Genomic DNA, 15955 nt, shown 5'->3' with positions numbered 1-15955 from the left:
AACTCATTCACGTCTTTGTCTCCCTCGCCAGAGCCTCCCGTCTGGTTTCCACTAGATTCCACAGCCACTAAGGCCAGATTCCACAGCCACTAAGACCAGATTCCACAGCCAATAAGGCCAGATTCCACAGCCACTAAGGCCAGATTCCACAGCCACTAAGACCAGATTCCACAGCCACTAAGGCCAGATTCCACAGCCACTAAGACCAGATTCCACAGACAGAAAGGCCAGATTCCACAGCCACTAAAACCAGATTCCACAGCCAGAAAGGCCAGATTCCACAGCCACTAAGGTCAGATTCCACAGCCACTAAGGCCAGATTCCACAGCCACTAAGACCAGATTCCACAGCCACTAAGGCCAGATTCCACAGCCACTAAGGCCAGATTCCACAGACAGAAAGTCCAGATTCCACAGCCACTAAGACCAGACTCCACAGCCACTAAGGCCAGATTCCACAGCCACTAAGGTCAGATTCCACAGCCACTAAGACCAGATTCCACAGCCACTAAGGCCAGATTCCACAGCCACTAAGACCAGATTCCACAGCCACTAAGGTCAGATTCCACAGCCACTAAGACCAGATTCCACAGCCAGAAAGGCCAGATTCCACAGCCACTAAGGTCAGATTCCACAGCCACTAAGGCCAGATTCCACAGCCACTAAGACCAGATTCCACAGCCACTAAGGCCAGATTCCACAGCCACTAAGGCCAGATTCCACAGACAGAAAGTCCAGATTCCACAGCCACTAAGACCAGACTCCACAGCCACTAAGGCCAGATTCCACAGCCACTAAGGTCAGATTCCACAGCCACTAAGACCAGATTCCACAGCCACTAAGGCCAGATTCCACAGCCACTAAGACCAGATTCCACAGACAGAAAGGCCAGATTCCACAGCCACTAAAACCAGATTCCACAGCCAGAAAGGCCAGATTCCACAGCCACTAAGGTCAGATTCCACAGCCACTAAGGCCAGATTCCACAGCCACTAAGACCAGATTCCACAGCCACTAAGGCCAGATTCCACAGCCACTAAGGCCAGATTCCACAGCCACTAAGGTCAGATTCCACAGCCACTAAGGTCAGATTCCACAGCCACATTCTGCTTCACCAATGACATTATTCGTTGGACAGAGACAGAGCACACTCTTTTTTTTTATAAATTAAGAGATTGCTTTCTTCTTTGCAAATGCTATATTGATCAGTAGAAATAAAAGATGTTCTCCCAGTAGTTTGCCGATTTAAAATAAGTCCTAGATGGAAGGGATTGTTTGTAATTTGTAGCCCCATGAAATCAGCTAAAACAAACTGAATAACTCAATCACACACTCCTATGGATGAATGTATCAGGCCTCCCGAGGGGCGCAGTGGTCTAAGGCACTACATCGCAGCGCTAGCTGTGCCACTAGAGATTCTGGGTTCGCAGCCGGCCCACGCCCGGGAGACCCATGGGGGTGGCGCACAACTGGCCCAGCGTTGTCTGGGTTACGGAAGGGTTTGGCACGGGCAGGGATGTCCTTGTCCCGTCGCGCTCTAGCGACTCCTGTGGCGGGCCGGGCGCAGTGCACGCTGACACGGTCGCCAGGTGTTAGTACGGTGGTTCCTCCGACACATTGGTGCGGCTGGCTTCCGGGGGTTAAGCGAGCGTTGTGTCAAGAAGCAGTGCGGCTTGGTCGGGGTTGTTGTTTTGCAGCTCTCGACCTTCGCCTCTACCGAGTCCGTACGAGAGTTGCAGTGATGAGACAAGACTGTAACTACCGATTGGAGGAAAAGTAACATAAATAAATACCTTAAATAATCTGTGGAAAGACCTGGACCAATGGGATCGAGGTATGTCATACTAAACCTCGTATCAGTAACGAAGTCCAAATTCTGGTATGGTGACGACACACACACACACACACACACACACACACACACACACACACACACACACACACACACACACACACACACACACACACACACACACACACACACACACAGCTGATGTAAGGTAAATAGTGACACCTATCAGTGTGGAATAGTCAACTGTCTCAACACATGTTGCCGTGGCAACCTGACCCCACTCTGACCCCAGCTCTGACAGCTCTGGGAATCCACACTGGAGGGTATGTGGGGAGGGGGGGGGGGGGGGGGTTGTGTCTTGGTGACGGAGAGCATCACTACAGTCCCACTGTGTCATCAATCACTTAATGACACCCCTACTGGGGAATACACACCTCATATCAGTAACGAAGTCCACACACACACACACACACACACACACACACACACATACACTCGCGCGCACGCACGCACACACTGAGTTATTACCCTTATCTCTCTCTCTCTCTCTCTCTCTCTCTGGTTAGAGGAACAACTGGTCTCTGGTTAGAGGAACAACTGGCCCCTGGTTAGAGGAACAACTGGCCCTGGTCCCTGGTTAGAGGAACAACTGGCCCTGGTCCCTGGTTAGAGGAACAACTGGCCCTGGTTAGAGGAACAACTGGCCCTGGTCCCTGGTTAGAGGAACAACTGGCCCTGGTTAGAGGAACAACTGGTCCCTGGCTAGAGGAACAACTGGTCCCTGGTTAGAGGAACAACTGGTCCCTGGCTAGAGGAACAACTGGTCCCTGGTTAGAGGAACAACTGGTCCCTGGTTAGAGGAACAACTGGTCCCTGGTTAGAGGAACAACAGGTCCCTGGTTAGAGGAACAACTGGTCCCTGGTCCCTGGTTAGAGGAACAACTGGTCCCTGGTTAGAGGAACAACTGGCCCTGGTTAGAGGAACAACTGGCCCAGGTCCATGGTTAGAGGAACAACATGCCCTGGTTGGAGGAACAACTGGCCCTGGTCCCTGGTTAGAGGAACAACTGGTCCCTGGTTAGAGGAACAACTGGTCCCTGGTCCTTGGTTAGAGGAACAACTGGTCCCTGGTCCCTGGTTAGAGGAACAACTGGTCCCTGGTTAGAGGAACAACTGGTCCCTGGTTAGAGGAACAACTGGTCCCTGGTTAGAGGAACAACTGGTCCCTGGTTAGAGGAACAACTGGCCCCTGGTTAGAGGAACAACTGGCCCCTGGTTAGAGGAACAACTGGTCCCTGGTTAGAGGAACAACTGGCCCTGGTTAGAGGAACAACTGGTCCCTGGTTAGAGGAACAAATGGTCCCTGGTTAGAGGAACAACTGGTCCCTGGTTAGAGGAACAACTGGTCTCTAGTTAGAGGAACAACTGGCCCAGGTCCCTGAATAGAGGAACAACTGGTCCCTGGTTAGAGGAACAACTGGTCCTGGTTAGAGGAACAACTGGCCCTGGTCCCTGGTTAGAGGAACAACTGGCCCTGGTCCCTGGTTAGAGGAACAACTGGTCCCTGGTTAGAGGAACAACTGGTCCTGGTTAGAGGAACAACTGGCCCTGGTCCCTGGTTAGAGGTACAACTGGTCCCTGGTTAGAGGTACAACTGGTCGCTGGTTAGAGGAACAACTGGCCCTGGTTAGAGGAACAACTGGCCCAGGTCCATGGTTAGAGGAACAACTGGCCCTGGTTAGAGGAACAACTGGCCCAGGTCCCTGGTTAGAGGAACAACTGGCCCCTGGTTAGAGGAACAACTGGCCCCTGGTTAGAGGAACAACTGGCCCTGATCCCTGGTTAGAGGAACAACTGGCCCTGGTCCCTGGTTAGAGGAACAACTGGCCCTGGTTAGAGGTACAACTGGTCCCTGGTTAGAGGAACAACTGGTCCCTGATTAGAGGAACAACTGGCCCTGGTCCCTGGTTAGAGGAACAACTGGTCCCTGGTTAGAGGAACAACTGGTCCCTGGTTAGAGGAACAACTGGCCCTGGTTAGAGGTACAACTGGTCCCTGGTTAGAGAAACAACTGGTCCCTGGTTAGAGGAACAACTGGCCCAGGTCCCTGGTTAGAGGAACAACTGGTCCCTGGTTAGAGGAACAACTGGCCCAGGTCCCTGGTTAGAGGAACAACTGGTCTCTGGTTAGAGGAACAACTGGCCCCTGGTTAGAGGAACAACTGGCCCTGGTCCCTGGTTAGAGGAACAACTGGCCCTGGTCCCTGGTTAGAGGAACAACTGGCCCTGGTTAGAGGAACAACTGGCCCTGGTCCCTGGTTAGAGGAACAACTGGCCCTGGTTAGAGGAACAACTGGTCCCTGGCTAGAGGAACAACTGGTCCCTGGTTAGAGGAACAACTGGTCCCTGGCTAGAGGAACAACTGGTCCCTGGTTAGAGGAACAACTGGTCCCTGGTTAGAGGAACAACTGGTCCCTGGTTAGAGGAACAACAGGTCCCTGGTTAGAGGAACAACTGGCCCAGGTCCCTGGTTAGAGGAACAACTGGTCCCTGGTTAGAGGAACAACTGGCCCTGGTTAGAGGAACAACTGGCCCAGGTCCATGGTTAGAGGAACAACATGCCCTGGTTGGAGGAACAACTGGCCCTGGTCCCTGGTTAGAGGAACAACTGGTCCCTGGTTAGAGGAACAACTGGTCCCTGGTCCTTGGTTAGAGGAACAACTGGTCCCTGGTCCCTGGTTAGAGGAACAACTGGTCCCTGGTTAGAGGAACAACTGGTCCCTGGTTAGAGGAACAACTGGTCCCTGGTTAGAGGAACAACTGGTCCCTGGTTAGAGGAACAACTGGCCCCTGGTTAGAGGAACAACTGGCCCCTGGTTAGAGGAACAACTGGTCCCTGGTTAGAGGAACAACTGGCCCTGGTTAGAGGAACAACTGGTCCCTGGTTAGAGGAACAAATGGTCCCTGGTTAGAGGAACAACTGGTCCCTGGTTAGAGGAACAACTGGTCTCTAGTTAGAGGAACAACTGGCCCAGGTCCCTGAATAGAGGAACAACTGGTCCCTGGTTAGAGGAACAACTGGTCCTGGTTAGAGGAACAACTGGCCCTGGTCCCTGGTTAGAGGAACAACTGGCCCTGGTCCCTGGTTAGAGGAACAACTGGTCCCTGGTTAGAGGAACAACTGGTCCTGGTTAGAGGAACAACTGGCCCTGGTCCCTGGTTAGAGGTACAACTGGTCCCTGGTTAGAGGTACAACTGGTCGCTGGTTAGAGGAACAACTGGCCCTGGTTAGAGGAACAACTGGCCCAGGTCCCTGGTTAGAGGAACAACTGGCCCTGGTTAGAGGAACAACTGGCCCAGGTCCCTGGTTAGAGGAACAACTGGCCCCTGGTTAGAGGAACAACTGGCCCCTGGTTAGAGGAACAACTGGCCCTGATCCCTGGTTAGAGGAACAACTGGCCCTGGTCCCTGGTTAGAGGAACAACTGGCCCTGGTTAGAGGTACAACTGGTCCCTGGTTAGAGGAACAACTGGTCCCTGGTTAGAGGAACAACTGGCCCTGGTCCCTGGTTAGAGGAACAACTGGTCCCTGGTTAGAGGAACAACTGGTCCCTGGTTAGAGGAACAACTGGCCCTGGTTAGAGGTACAACTGGTCCCTGGTTAGAGAAACAACTGGTCCCTGGTTAGAGGAACAACTGGCCCAGGTCCCTGGTTAGAGGAACAACTGGTCCCTGGTTAGAGGAACAACTGGCCCAGGTCCCTGGTTAGAGGAACAACTGGTCTCTGGTTAGAGGAACAACTGGTCCCTGGTTAGAGGAACAACTGGTCCCTGGTTAGAGGAACAACTGGTCCCTGGTTAGAGGAACAACTGGCCCTGGTCCCTGGTTAGAGGAACAACTGGCCCTGGTCCCTGGTTAGAGAAACATCTGGTCCCTGGTTAGAGGAACAACTGGTCCCTGGTTTGAGGAACAACTGGCCCTGGTTAGAGGAACAACTGGCCCAGGTCCCTGGTTAGAGGAACAACTGGCCCCTGGTTAGAGGAACAGCTGGCCCCTGGTTAGAGGAACAACTGGTCCCTGGTTAGAGGAACAACTGGTCCCTGGTTAGAGGAACAACTGGTCCCTGGTTAGAGGAACAACTGGTCCCTGGTTAGAGGAACAACTGGTCTCTGGTTAGAGGAACAACTGGCCCTGGTCCCTGGTTAGAGGAACAACTGGTCCCTGGTTAGAGGAACAACTGGTCCCTGGTCCCTGGTTAGAGGAACAACTGGCCCAGGTCCCTGGTTAGAGGAACAACTGGCCGAGGTCCCTGGTTAGAGGAACAACTGGCCCAGGTCCCTGGTTAGAGGAACAACTGGTCCCTGGTTAGAGGAACAACTGGTCCCTGGTTAGAGGAACAACTGGTCCTGGTTAGAGGAACAAATGGCCCTGGTCCCTGGTTAGAGGAACAACTGGCCCTGGTCCCTGGTTAGAGGAACAACTGGTCCCTGGTTAGAGGAACAGCTGGCCCCTGGTCCCTGGTTAGAGGAACAACTGGCCCTGGTCCCTGGTTAGAGGAACAACTGGCCCTGGTTAGAGGAACAACTGGCCCTGGTTAGAGGAACAACTGGCCCTGGTCCCTGGTTAGAGGAACAACTGTTTTTTCTCATTGAGAAAACATCTATTTTCCAAGAGAGGCCTGGTCCATTAGCAGCAATGGGGGAAACAACGTTTCAGACAAAACCTCTTACTAACACAACATTACACAAAACCTCTTACTAACACAACATTACACATAACCTCTTACTAACACTAACACGACATTACACAAAACCTCTTACTAACACAACATTACACAAAACCTCTTACTAACACAACATTACACAACACCTCTTACTAACACTAACACAACATTACACAACACCTCTTACTAACACAACATTACACATAACCTCTTACTAACACAACATTACACAAAACCTCTTACTAACACAACATTACACAACACCTCTCACTAACACTAACACAACATTACACAAAACCTCTTACTAACACTAACACAACATTACACAACACCTCTTACTAACACAACATTACACAACACCTCTTACTAACACAACATTACACAAAACCTCTTACTAACACAACATTACACAACACCTCTTACTAACACAACATTACACAACACCTCTTACTAACACAACATTACACAAAACCTCTTACTAACACAACATTACACAAAACCTCTTACTAACACTAACACAACATTACACAACACCTCTTCCTAACACAACATTACACAACACCTCTCACTAACACAACATTACACAAAACCTCTTACTAACACAACATTACACAACACCTCTTACTAACACTAACACAACATTACACAAAACCTCTTACTAACACAACATTACACAAAACCTCTTACTAACACAACATTACACAAAACCTCTTACTAACACAACATTACACAAAACCTCTTACTAACACAACATTACACAAAACCTCTTACTAACACAACATTACACAACACCTCTTACTAACACAACATTACACAAAACCTCTTACTAACACTAACACAAAATTACACAAAACCTCTTACTAACACTAACACAACATTACACAAAACCTCTTACTAACACTAACACAACATTACACAAAACCTCTCACTAACACTAACACAACATTACACAAAACCTCTCACTAACACTAACACAACATTACACAAAACCTCTCACTAACACTAACACAACATTACACAAAACCTCTTACTAACACAACATTACACAACACCTCTCACTAACACAACATTACACAAAACCTCTTACTAACACAACATTACACAAAACCTCTTACTAACACTAACACAACATTACACACAACCTCTCACTAACACAACATTACACAAAACCTCTTACTAACACTAACACAACATTACACAAAACCTCTTACTAACACAACATTACACAAAACCTCTTACTAACACAACATTACACAAAACCTCTTACTAACACAACATTACACAAAACCTCTTACTAACACTAACACAACATTACACAAAACCTCTCACTAACACTAACACAACATTACACAAAACCTCTTACTAACACTAACACAACATTACACAACACCTCTCACTAACACTAACACAACATTACACAACACCTCTTACTAACACAACATTACACAAAACCTCTTAATAACACTAACACAACATTACACAACACCTCTCACTAACACAACATTACACAAAACCTCTCACTAACACTAACACAACATTACACAAAACCTCTCACTAACACTAACACAACATTACACAACACCTCTTACTAACACAACATTACACAAAACCTCTTACTAACACTAACACAACATTACACAAAACCTCTTACTAACACAACATTACACAAAACCTCTTACTAACACAACATTACACAAAACCTCTTACTAACACAACATTACACAAAACCTCTTACTAACACTAACACAACATTACACAACACCTCTTACTAACACAACATTACACAACACCTCTTACTAACACAACATTACACAAAACCTCCTACTAACACAACATTACACAAAACCTCTTACTAACACAACATTACACAAAACCTCTTACTAACACAACATTACACAAAACCTCTTACTAACACAACATTACACAAAACCTCTTACTAACACAACATTACACAAAACCTCTTACTAACACTAACACAACATTACACAAAACCTCTTACTAACACTAACACAACATTACACAACACCTCTTACTAACACTAACACAACATTACACAAAACCTCTTACTAACACTAACACAACATTACACAACACCTCTTACTAACACAACATTACACAAAACCTCTTACTAACACAACATTACACAAAACCTCTTACTAACACAACATTACACAAAACCTCTTACTAACACAACATTACACAAAACCTCTTACTAACACAACATTACACAAAACCTCTTACTAACACAACATTACACATAACCTCTCACTAACACTAACACAACATTACACAACACCTCTTACTAACACTAACACAACATTACACAAAACCTCTTACTAACACAACATTACACAAAACCTCTTACTAACACAACATTACACAAAACCTCTTACTAACACAACATTACACAAAACCTCTTACTAACACTAACACAACATTACACAAAACCTCTTACTAACACAACATTACACAAAACCTCTTACTAACACAACATTACACAACACCTCTCACTAACACAACATTACACAACACCTCTTACTAACACAACATTACACAACACCTCTTACTAACACAACATTACACAAAACCTCTCACTAACACTAACACAACATTACACAACACCTCTCACTAACACAACATTACACATAACCTCTTACTAACACAACATTACACAAAACCTCTTACTAACACAACATTACACAAAACCTCTTACTAACACTAACACAACATTACACAAAACCTCTTACTAACACAACATTACACAAAGCCTCTTACTAACACAACATTACACAAAACCTCTTACTAACACAACATTACACAAAACCTCTCACTAACACTAACACAACATTACACAACACCTCTTACTAACACAACATTACACAAAACCTCTTACTAACACAACATTACACAAAACCTCTTACTAACACTAACACAACATTACACAAAACCTCTTACTAACACTAACACAACATTACACAAAACCTCTTACTAACACAACATTACACAAAACCTCTCACTAACACAACATTACACAACACCTCTCACTAACACAACATTACACAAAACCTCTTACTAACACAACATTACACAAAACCTCTTACTAACACTAACACAACATTACACAAAACCTCTTACTAACACAACATTACACAACACCTCTTACTAACACAACATTACACAACACCTCTTACTAACACAACATTACACAAAGCCTCTTACTAACACAACATTACACAACACCTCTTACTAACACTAACACAACATTACACAAAACCTCTCACTAACACTAACACAACATTACACAAAACCTCTTACTAACACTAACACAACATTACACAACACCTCTTACTAACACAACATTACACAAAACCTCTTACTAACACTAACACAACATTACACAACACCTCTTACTAACACTAACACAACATTACACAACACCTCTTACTAACACAACATTACACAACACCTCTTACTAACACAACATTACACAACACCTCTTACTAACACAACATTACACAAAACCTCTTACTAACACAACATTACACAACACCTCTTACTAACACAACATTACACAACACCTCTCACTAACACAACATTACACAACACCTCTTACTAACACAACATTACACAACACCTCTCACTAACACAACATTACACAAAACCTCTTACTAACACTAACACAACATTACACAAAACCTCTTACTAACACTAACACAACATTACACAACACCTCTTACTAACACTAACACAACATTACACAAAACCTCTTACTAACACAACAATACACAACACCTCTTACTAACACAACATTACACAACACCTCTTACTAACACTAACACAACATTACACAACACCTCTTACTAACACAACATTACACAAAACCTCTTACTAACACAACATTACACAAAACCTCTTACTAACACTAACACAACATTAAACAAAACCTCTTACTAACACTAACACAACATTACACAACACCTCTTACTAACACTAACACAACATTACACAACACCTCTCACTAACACAACATTACACAACACCTCTTACTAACACTAACACAACATTACACAAAACCTCTTACTAACACTAACACAACATTACACAACACCTCTTACTAACACAACATTACACAAAACCTCTTACTAACACTAACACAACATTACACAAAACTATAAACACACATACAATACAACATAAAAACACGAAGGTCTTGACTAAAAAAATAGAGCTGCTGTCCGAAAAACAATTACATTCTTCTATGATTTAAATACATCGATCAAGAGTATTAAAACTCCACCAATGAAACTGGATCATTACATTATTAAAATGGTGACGGGAGGAATGTGGTCCAAACTGGCCTGTTTGTAAAAAAAAAGGGGGGAGGGGCTTACTGTACGATAAATTCTACAGTAAGAGAAAGCAGTAAAAGACAACAAGAAAACACAATTTTTTTGTTGTTGCTGTAAATAGCATATTGATATGCTTATAAAGACAAGATGCCTCCACACTATCTAGAAAAATGTGCAGAGAACAGCCACAGACAAAACAAGGGAGCAGAACAATCGTTGGTACCAGCTGCAGCTGTTCCACAACTAGTCTGCTGTTCTATAACTACGGTCTATTCTAAGGGTATAGCTGTCTGACCACACTGACCTGTACAGATCTCTGAGGTTCTGTCTTCCAGTCTCCAGTTGGTCAGGAAGTCCCTTCCGTCTCTATGTCATGTGTTAACAGCTAGCGGGACAGGTGTAGTCACGTGACAGGAAAGGAGGTGGTGTTACTGACCAAGCTTCCTCTAGGAGGAACTCTTTCAATTGGTCAGTAGCCCACGGAGTAATATGAGACGTGTTGCTGAACTAATGTCCTGTAGACCTTCTAAACAACGTGTCTATGAGATGTGTTGCTGAACTAATGTCCTGTAGACCTTCTAAACAACGTGTCTATGAGATGTGTTGCTGAACTAATGTCCTGTAGACCTTCTAAACAACGTGTCTATGAGACGTGTGGCTGAACTAATGTCCTGTAGACCTTCTAAACAACGTGTCTATGAGACGTGTGGCTGAACTAATGTCCTGTAGACCTTCTAAACAACGTGTCTTTGATTACGTTCATGTGTAACTTTCAGTTCAATAATAACGAAATGAGACATGTAGCTGAACTAATGTCCTGTAAACCTTCTAAACAACGTGTCTATGAGACGTGTTGCTGAACTAATGTCCCATAGACCTTCTAAACAACGTGTCTATGAGACGTGTGGCTGAACTAATGTCCCGTAGACCTTCTAAACAACGTGTCTATGAGACGTGTGGCTGAACTAATGTCCCGTAGACCTTCTAAACAACGTGTCTATGAGACGTGTTGCTGAACTAATGTCCCGTAGACCTTCTAAACAACGTGTCTATGAGATGTGTTGCTGAACTATTGTCCTGTAGACCTTCTAAACAACGTGTCTATGAGACGTGTGGCTGAACTAATGTCCCGTAGACCTTCTAAACAACGTGTCTATGAGACGTGTTGCTGAACTAATGTCCTGTAGACCTTCTAAACAACGTCTTTGATTACGTTCATGTGTAACATTCAATTGAATAATAACGAAAGACGATGAAAAGTACGTAAACTCAGCAACAAAATAAAATAATAAAGAAACGTCCTCTCACTGTCAACTGTGTTTATTTTCAGAAAACTTTAATATGATTAAATATTTGTATGAACACAAGATTCAACAACTGAGACATAAACTGAACAAGTTCCACAGACATGTGACTAACAGAAATTGAATAATGTGTCCCTGAACAAACAGGGGGGGGGGTCAAAATCAAAAGTAACAGTCAGTATCTGTGTGTGGCCACCAGCTGCATTAAATACTGCAGGGCATCTCCTCCTCATGGACTGCACCAGATTTGCCAGTTCTTGCTGTGAGATGTCGCTGTTATCACCATGCTAACTTCGACAGGTGGCACTGATTTATATATCCTGGCACAAGTTCCCGGATCAGCCAATCAAAGATGGCCGACGTAGGTAGACTTGTTCACGGAAGCGTCCAACTACGATTTGATCAACTTGTCAAAATAACTGTCATGTGTAAAACGCCTAGGTCCATATAGGTAATTGTCACAGATTGTGGCAAAGGTTTCGAATCTCACATGAGTTCATCCCCCCCCACCTCCCCCTCCTTATGAAATGTAGATTGACATGTATTGTAGATTGTGTTGAAAAAGGTACGCAGCCAACAGGTGATTACTCCCCCTGCTGGTGAGGAGACATTACTGTAGGCTATATTACCTGGTGATTACGCCCCCTGCTGGTGAGGAGACATTACTGTAGGCTATATAACCTGGTGATTACTCCCCCTGCTGGTGAGGAGACATTACTGTAGGCTATATTACCTGGTGATTACGCCCCCTGCTGGTGAGGAGACATTACTGTAGGCTATATTACCTGGTGATTACTCCCCCTGCTGGTGAGGAGACATTACTGTAGGCTATATTACCTGGTGATTACGCCCCCTGCTGGTGAGGAGACATTACTGTAGGCTATATTACCTGGTGATTACGCCCCCTGCTGGTGAGGAGACATTACTGTAGGCTATATTACCTGGTGATTACGCCCCCTGCTGTTGAGGAGACATTACTGTAGGCTATATTACCTGGTGATTACGCCCCCTGCTGGTGAGGAGACATTACTGTAGGCTATATTACCTGGTGATTACGCCCCCTGCTGGTGAGGAGACATTAGTGCAGGCTATATTACCTGATGATTACTCCCCCTGCTGGTGAGGAGACATTACTGTAGGCTATATTACCTGATGATTACGCCCCCTGCTGGTGAGGAGACATTACTGTAGGCTATATTACCTGGTGATTACGCCCCCTGCTGGTGAGGAGACATTACTGTAGGCTATATTACCTGATGATTGAGGAGACATTATTACTCTAGGCTATATTACCTGGTGATTACGCCCCCTGCTGGTGAGGAGCCATTAGTGTAGGCTATAATTACCTGGTGATTACGCCCCCTGCTGGTGAGGAGACATTACTGTAGGCTATATTACGTTGTGATTACGCCTCCTGCTGGTGAGGAGCCATGGACTCCATCAGAAAAGCATTGGCTCCATTAGAAAATAATTGACTCAATCAGAAAAGCATTGTCTCCATCAGAAAAACATTCAGATTAAGACCTACAATCATTCAGGTGACAATATGAGGTGACAATATGCCTTCTGACAGTCAGCCATACGGTATGAGTCTCTCTCTGCACTTGGAGTGGTCACACACACACACACACACACACACACACACACACACACACACACACAGAGGGGGGGAGAGGTAACGGGAGAGCAGAGAGCAGATGGTCCCAGTGCATTACTAGATAATAACGAGGAGGAGGAGGGAGGAGGAAGAGGAGGAGGGAGAGGGGGAGGAGGAAGAGGAGGAGGGAGGAGGAGGGGGAGGAGGGAGGAGGAGGAGGAGGGAGAGGAGGGAGGAGGAGGAAGAGGAGGAAGAGGAGGAGGAGGGAGAGGAGGGGGAGAAGGAGTAAGAGGAGGAGGAGGAGGAGGAAGAGGCCATAGGGGTGAGAGGGTTAAAACACCACACTGACTGACACACAGCTGACTGAAACACAGCTGACTGTCACACAGCTGACTGTCACACAGCTGACTGACACACAGCTGACTGAAACACAGCTGACTGACACACAGCTGACTGAAACACAGCTGACTGAAACACAGCTGACTGACACACAGCTGACTGAAACACAGCTGACTGACACACAGCTGACTGACACACAGCTGACTGACACACAGCTGACTGAAACACAGCTGACTGAAACACAGCTGACTGACTGACTGACTGACACACAGCTGACTGAAACACAGCTGACTGAAACACAGCTGACTGAAACACAGCTGACTGAAACACAGCTGACTGAAACACAGCTGACTGACACACAGCTGACTGAAACACAGCTGACTGACTCTCAGCTGACTGACACACAGCTGACTGAAACACAGCTGACTGAAACACACCAAGACCCCCTCTACACAACACCTCCATCAGCACCAAGACCCCCTCTACACAACACCAAGACCCCCTCTACACAACACCAAGACCCCCTCTACACAACACCAAGACCCCCTCTACACAACACCAAGACCCCCTCTACACAACACCAAGACCCCCTCTACACAACACCAAGACCCCCTCTACACAACACCAAGACCCCCTCTACACAACACCAAGACCCCCTCTACACAACACCAAGACCCCCTCTACACAACACCAAGACCCCCTCTACACAACACCAAGACCCCCTCTACACAACACCAAGACCCCCTCTACACAACACCAAGACCCCCTCTACACAACACCAAGACCCCCTCTACACAACACCTCCATCAGCACCCAGACCCCCTCTACTCAACACCTCTATCAGCACCCAGACCCCCTCTACACAACACCTATATCATCCCCCAGACCCCATCTACTCAACACCTCTATCAGCACCCAGACCCCCTCTACACAACACCTCTATCAGCACCCAGACCCCCTCTACACAACACCTCTATCAGCACCAAGACCCCCTCTACACAACACCTATATCAACACCCATGCCCCCTCTAGTCAACACCTCCATCAGCACCCAGACCCCTCTACACAACACCTCTATCAGCACCAAGACCCCCTCTACACAACACCTATATCAGCAACCAGACCCCCTCTGCACAACACCTCTATCAGCACCCAGACCCCCTCTACACAACACCTCTATCAGCACCCAGACCCCCTCTACACAACACCTCTATCAGCAACAAGACCCCCTCTACACAACACCTCTATCAGCACCAAGACCCCCTCTAGTCAACACCTCTATCAGCACCCAGACCCCCTCTACACAACACCTCTATCAGCAACAAGACCCCCTCTACACAACACCTCTATCAGCACCCAGACCCCCTCTAGTCAACACCTCCATCAGCACCAAGACCCCCTCTAGTCAACACCTCTATCAGCACCCAGACCCCCTCTAGTCAACACCTCCATCAGCACCCAGACCCCCTCTACATATATATTTATATATTTTGATTTCGCCTTTATTTTACCAGGTCGGCCAGCTGAGAACAAGTTCTCATTTTCATCTGCGACCCTGACCAAGATAAAGCAGCGCAACACAAACAACAACAACAACAACAGAGTTACACATGGAATAAACAAAACATACAATCAATCCTCTACTCTAGAGTACAAATATATATATATATATATCATGTGCAAATGAGGTGAGATAAGAGAGGTAAGGCAATAAATAGGCCATGGTGGCAAAGTAATTACAACATAGCAATTAAACACTGGAATGGTAAATGTGCAGGAGATGAATGTGCAGGTAGAGATACTGAGGTGCAAGATAAATAAATCAATACAGTATGGGGATGAGGGTAGATTGGA

General features: G+C 45.9%; 1 protein-coding gene across 1 annotated transcript in view; it reads left to right on the top strand.

Annotated features, from left to right (window-relative positions):
• Nucleotides 1-15540, top strand: part of LOC139423629 (uncharacterized) — a 27701-nt gene extending 12161 nt beyond the window's left edge. Inside the window, exon 2 of the mRNA XM_071175214.1 lies at nt 14570-15540. Coding sequence (XP_071031315.1) covers nt 14570-15540 — 971 coding nt within the window. The remainder of the gene's footprint in view (nt 1-14569) is intronic.
• Nucleotides 15541-15955: the final 415 nt, after the last annotated feature.

Source organism: Oncorhynchus clarkii, chromosome 13 (assembly GCF_045791955.1).
Source record: "Oncorhynchus clarkii lewisi isolate Uvic-CL-2024 chromosome 13, UVic_Ocla_1.0, whole genome shotgun sequence".
Lineage (NCBI taxonomy): Eukaryota > Metazoa > Chordata > Actinopteri > Salmoniformes > Salmonidae > Oncorhynchus > Oncorhynchus clarkii.
This window is presented reverse-complemented; position numbering and strand designations above follow the sequence as displayed.